Consider the following 6249-nt stretch of genomic DNA (forward strand, 5'->3'; position numbering starts at 1 on the left):
CATCTACAAAAAAAATTCACTGTTTTAAATGAAGTACTTGACAGTAAAACATGACCTTATCTTTTATAAGAGCATGGATTTTATATATATGTTTTTCATTAAAACAAGGTGTTATATTTTGAAGGCAGGGCTATTATTTTAAAGCAATGGGAGATATTTTGGAGAAAAAAAAAAGGAGTCTTATATTTTGCTTTCTGTTGTCCATGTTGAGGGCTTTTATTCTGACGTGGGCACTTTATTCTTATTAATTTGATTTGACGATGGTTTCTAAAGTGTCCTCAGATAATGGTTAATAAAGTGTAGAAAGACAATGGATTTTAAAATGTTGACAGACATGGTTTCTAAGGTGTTGACAGAGGATGGTTTATAAAGTGTCCTCTGACAACGGTTTCTAAAAAGTGTTCTCGGGCAATAGCTTATAAAGCGTCCTCAGATGATGGATTTGAAAATGTTGACAGACCTCTAGTGAAAGCGTTGTCACACGGTGGTTCTCATGCGAGGGTTTCTGTGTGGTTCGACGGTGGATTTCAGGAATGTATGAGGGAGGTGATTAAAGGAATCTTTTTTTGTGTGCTGAACGTAATAAATGTGGAGTCAGCAGAGACTCTGAGCTGAGAGAAGCTGCTGGTTTCATTTTACTGCTGAGCTGCGCCAGTATCGATCCTCCACATCAGGACCACTAATGGACCTCAGACAGGAAGGACACACACCGTCTGTGTGTGTGTGTGTGTGTGTGTGTGTGTGTGTGTGTGTGTGTGTGTGTGTGTGTGTGTGTGTGTGTGTGTGTGTGTTCCTGCTGATGGAGCTCCTCCTGTTTCCTTGCTAATGCCCTGCAGCTGAAACATTCAGACATTTCTATGACGCCAAATTCAACACAGTCATCTGAAGACGCGTTCACACAGACAAATCCAACAATTTCACACCAGCAATGCGAGGAGATAGTGGAGAGAGAAAACTCCCTGTTAACAGGAAGAGACCTGCAGAACCGGCCTGAGAGGTGGAGGCTTTCTGCTGTTCCGGTTGGGGTTGAGGGACAGAAGGAGAGAACTGGGAAGGACCCAGACCAGGCAGGGACCACTTCCTGTAAAGAACGTTCTCCTGTACTCTGTGAGAACGTTGTATACACGGTGTAGGTGGTTTGTCGTGACAATGTTGTATACAGGAAGACTAAGAAAGAGAAGAGACTAATGCACACGTGTCGAACTCCACGATTTGGATGTTTCCCTGCTTCAGCTGATTGCAATGAGCAGCTCCTTATCTGGCTTTGTGCTGAACGTGGTGATGAAGCGTCAGGACGTTCAGTGCAGGGAGACGTGGAAGACGTGCAGAGCTTCGGCCCTCCAGGATCTGAGTTTGACACCCCTGGACGAATGGAACCTCCTCAGCTCAGTTCCACGGATGTTAAGAGAAATTCTTGTAGATGTGTCAAGTGTTTGTTCCAATTTCAGTTTGGAGAAAGTCCCAGATGTTTGTGATGTTCCATACTGAATCACTGGACTGACGCCACCTGTGACTGGGTTCTACTCTGATCCGCCTCCAGCTCCTCCAGGCTCTCTGCTCCACGTTAGATTAGGCTTTTGGAAGCTGCAGTACCACTGTCAGCCACAGAGGGCGCAGTGGGGGGGACCAGAGGCAGTGCTCTTCTGAAGTCACCGGGACGGATCGACACAAAAATTCCAAGTTCTGCTTCCTTCTATCTGGACAGAGAGATGGACATGACACACACACACCCACAGCGTTTGAGAGCAACTTCTTCTTTCTGTAGATTTACGACTCCTGTTTGTTTTGTTATCTCATTACTTGTTTCATGTTTGTTTCCACCGAGTTTTATCAGCTTCAGTTGTTAAGAGAAACACACAGAGTGGTGAGTATGGACGGTTGTTCCTGTTTCGAACCAGGACGAGGTTGTGATGTGGTCACTTTTCACCGTTCATATGGAACCACTGTGGGCTAACATGTTAGCTCGCATCTAAGATGTCAGCTAACAATACCAGGTGAGCGTATCAGATCGCAGTAAATGGTTCCACTCTTGCGGGTGGAGATGCAGACGGTCTCCATGGATCTCGTTGGCCCCAGTTAGCGCCAGTTAGCTCTTGTTAGCTTCAGTTAGCGCAGAGCAGCCGTGTCAACCTCGTGTAATAAGAGCTGATGAGCTGCAGCAGCCGGTCAAACATTAACTCGCCTCTCAATCTGTTTTCCATCCACACGCTCCACTCTTTCCATGACACTCAGGAACCGAGGGCCACACTCCTCCAGCCCCTGCTGCCCCTCCTGACCAATCCCGCTAATTGCCCCGGCGTGTCTTTAACGAGTCCACTCATCCGTCCTATGCGCCCAGCACTCCATGTCAAGGAGCTGGGTTCACGTCCAGCCGATTGTGTGTGTGTGTGCGTGTGTGTGTGTGTGTCTGGACTATGGGGGTATCTGAGAGGTTGGAACCGCGGTGCCCACACACTGCACACGGATGTACGGTGTGATTAGCTCAGACAAAGAGAAAGGAGGTAAAATTAGCAACAGAGTGTTTGTCAGGAAATAGCTCTACATCAGATACCCCGCTGCACTTTCCATATATGGAGGCTGGTTTCTGCCCCGAGGGGACTTCAATGCCCCTCTGTAGGAAAACGCGACAGAAAATATCGGACGCCAGCCAGATTTAATACTGAGCCATGAAATACGATTACCTTAATGTAATGAGTAACTAACGTTTGTCACAGAGCTGCTGTCTCTCTCTGTTAGCTTAGCATTAGCCAAAGATGCGCCAACACCTTCAGCTAAAGCTAACTCACCAAGTTATATCAACAAATATGTATATGATCAAGCCAAGGTTTCTCTTCAGTACTATAGCCAAGCTGGCGAAAAGTCACAGCTCTGTCGGACCACGTTTTCCTTCATCTCTGAGCAGTAATGACTTTGTAATCGTCAACGACAACATTTTAGCGATTAGAGCTCAAAGTGAAGGCAAAGCTGTCACAGACTGAACAACCACAATTTCTTCAGATTTGTCAGTAGAACATGATTTATTGTTAAACAGCTTTCATCCACTGGAGCTCTCCGACTTATCATCCATTGTGGCTTTACCTCAACCGGTGGTGCCCAACCTTTGTCTTCAGGGACCCACCATTCTGTAATGATGACCTCTTTTTCTCTGAGGAGAAATTCTTTGGCTTTACTCACTAGATCTAGTCTATTTGTTGGTCTCTGTCTTTCTTTCTATCGCCCAACCTCCAACCTCCAAACCCTCCACCTCTGAGATCGGTTCTGCAGTCTGTCTCTTATGCTTGCTCATGTGGACTTGCTGGGTTTTCTCTGGAAACGTGCCTTCAGATGACTGTGCTGTGCTTTGGGCTTTAGAAATAAAGTGAAATTGAACCAGCAACCCGCAAAACAACATTCACTTTCGCATGTTAGCATCACAACTGCTAACTGTGATTCTTAAGGACGCCCGGGGTTGTCGGGAGGTTCTGGGTGGACTCACCTCGGCCGTCGTTCTGGATGTCGGACAGGATCTGGGAGTAGTTCACGGCCGTCTTGTTCTCCTCAAAGACGCGGTCAACGAGCGAGATGTTGATGCTCTTCAGCTCCGTGTACAGGCCCTCCACGGCGAAGTAGCACGGCCGGTCATCCACTTTGTCGTCGCTGAACATCAGGATGACGTGTTCCCGCCAGCCGAAGTGTTCGCAGATCCTCAGGGCAAACCTCCCCAGCTTCCTGTGGGTAGGGCCCGTGTTGGTGATGGACGGGTAGACTCCGCCTACGAACGCCACAGCCGGGGCGCCCGCCGTGACCATTGGAACGTCCCAGTGTGTCGTGAAGAGGCCGACGGGGGAGGAGGTGTAGCAGCAGCCGGGCCCGATGAACGCCCACGGGTCGTACGCCAGCTTCAGGTCCACCGCCATGAGCGGCGCCATGGACTCGGAGCACACGCCGTGCTTGTCCTCGCTGTTCTTGAAGGCGTAGGCCAGGTGGAACCCCGGCAGCAAGGTGGGGTCGGCGTTGACTGCGCGGACGGCGCGATCCAGGGCGGGGCCCACGCGAGGCCACGCCCACGGGTAGTCCGTGTTGCTCTGCGGTAGGATGACAGCCAGCGTGATGTTCTGCTGATGTTCCTGGTGTCCGCGGCGCTGACGCCTCGCTGCGTGGAACCGAACCGTCCGCCCGTCCGCCGGCTGCAGGTCGGCCAGAACCAGCAGAACCAGCAGGAGAGAGACGGCCCGGCAGCAGGTCATCGTCCAATCACACTGCGGCTCCTGTAAACAACAACACACTGTGTAAACAACAACAACAAACCATGTAAATAACGACACGCATTGTGGCTTTCGGACTCCGCCCCCTGCGTCTTCCAGGCCCCGCCCCCTGTGGCCCTCACAGGACTGCAACAGCATTGAAGCGGATGGCGGTCCCCGTGGTTCAGTCTGACCTTCTTCACATTTCTGTTGTTATTAATAAAAGCTGCCGGTCACACATCACCGAGTCCTCCTCCTCCTCCTCCTCCTCCTCCTCCTCCCCCTCCTCCGAGTGAGTGCTGAGAGAAAAACTCCCCACCGACCAACAGCCGTCCGAATCACGACACTAAGACGTCATTTAAGCCAGAATGAAATATTGTGTACGTGTTTCCTGGACGTCCTGTACGTACGTCACATGAATGTTCAAACAAAGACCTCCAGCAGGGGGAGCACACAGTATCCTCCTCCTCCACATCATGGACCACCAGGAGGTTTTATAAACTTCAACCTGAAGTGCAGCAGGAGAATCTCACACTCTCTCACACTCACACTCACACTCACACTCACACACACACACACACACACACACACACACACACACACACACACACACACACACACACACACACACACACACACACACACACACACACACTCTCTGGCCAATCACTGTCCTTGGTTGGAACCTGAATCTGTCACTATGGAGACAATTTGTAACACACCAACAACACCTGCTAATTACCTGTCATTAACCTCTGATGGATCTTATCAGGAAGGAAAACTGCTGATGGTGTGTGTGTGTGTGTGTGTGTGTGTGTGTGTGTGTGTGTGTGTGTGTGTGTGTGTGTGTGCACCATTCTCTACAAAGTACTTCTGTGACATGATTAGAATGCAATGCCACAACAGCAACAACACCAACAAGATGGCAACACAACAATGCTACAAAACAGCAACCCAACAACAACAACAACAACAATGCAAAGAGATGAAAACACAACAAGAAAACAACAAACAACAACAATCAGGTAGCAACACAACAAAACTACAAGGCAGCAACAAAACAAGAGAAACAAAAACACAGCATACAAACAATAACACAAAAACAAAAATGACAAAATAATGCAATAATACAGCAACGCAATAAAAACACAACATCACAGCAACAACAAAACACACAACACAACACAGCAATAACATGGTAACAAGACAAAAATGAACACAAGAACACAGCAACACAATAAAACCATACATTACAGCAACAACAACCAGATAACACAACAATGTTACAAGACAGCAACACATCATAGCAACAAAACAAAAAAACTAAACAGCAACAACACAATAAGACAGCAACACAACAATAACTATATAGAAACAACAAAAACAGAACATCAGAACAACACAACACAGCAACAACAAAACACACAACAATACCACGACACAACACAACAATAATTTGACAACACGGAGAACAACATAACACAATCACACAGCAGAAATCCAATAACAACAACACAATTATAATGTGACAACACAACAATACAACAGCAACATAACAACACACCAGTATAAAAACGATATAAAAAACCACAATAAGACACAACAAAACAAAGTAACACACACTCAATACCTGCACATATAAAATAATCAAAATCTTGTTTATTTCTAAAAGAACCTCCACCAACAAGTGTTAAAAATGGTGTGTGTGCGTGCGTGTGTGTGCGTGTGTGTGTGTGGGTGTGTGTGTGTGTAACTATTGAAGATAAAAATGAACTAGGTCGTGGGGTGTGTGTTCAAGATTTGTGGTCTGAAACCTCACGTGTGCTTCATTAAATCACTTTATAAGGTTCTTACAATGTTTAACGACCAGTTACAACACACACACACACACACACACACACACACACACACACACACACACACACACACACACACACACACACACACAGGTTCGTACCTCTGCTCGTGCCCAAGTTCCCCTTCATGCCGGCGGGTAACCGACCATCCTGCCCCCGGGGGGTCCCGG

At 47.6% G+C, this 6249-nt stretch overlaps 1 protein-coding gene across 1 annotated transcript in view; it reads right to left on the reverse strand.

Annotated features, from left to right (window-relative positions):
* Nucleotides 1-6249, reverse strand: part of LOC308133671 (atrial natriuretic peptide receptor 1-like) — a gene marked incomplete at its 3' end in the record, with an annotated part of 14001 nt that extends 7752 nt beyond the window's left edge. Inside the window, exons 1-2 of the mRNA XM_080501145.1 lie at nt 6181-6249; nt 3476-4247 (exon numbers count right to left, since the gene is read on the reverse strand). Coding sequence (XP_080357271.1) covers nt 3476-4226 — 751 coding nt within the window. The 5' untranslated portion in view covers nt 4227-4247; nt 6181-6249. The remainder of the gene's footprint in view (nt 1-3475; nt 4248-6180) is intronic.

The sequence above is a fragment of the Blennius ocellaris genome, assembly GCF_963422515.1.
Source record: "Blennius ocellaris genome assembly, chromosome: 8".
Lineage (NCBI taxonomy): Eukaryota > Metazoa > Chordata > Actinopteri > Blenniiformes > Blenniidae > Blennius > Blennius ocellaris.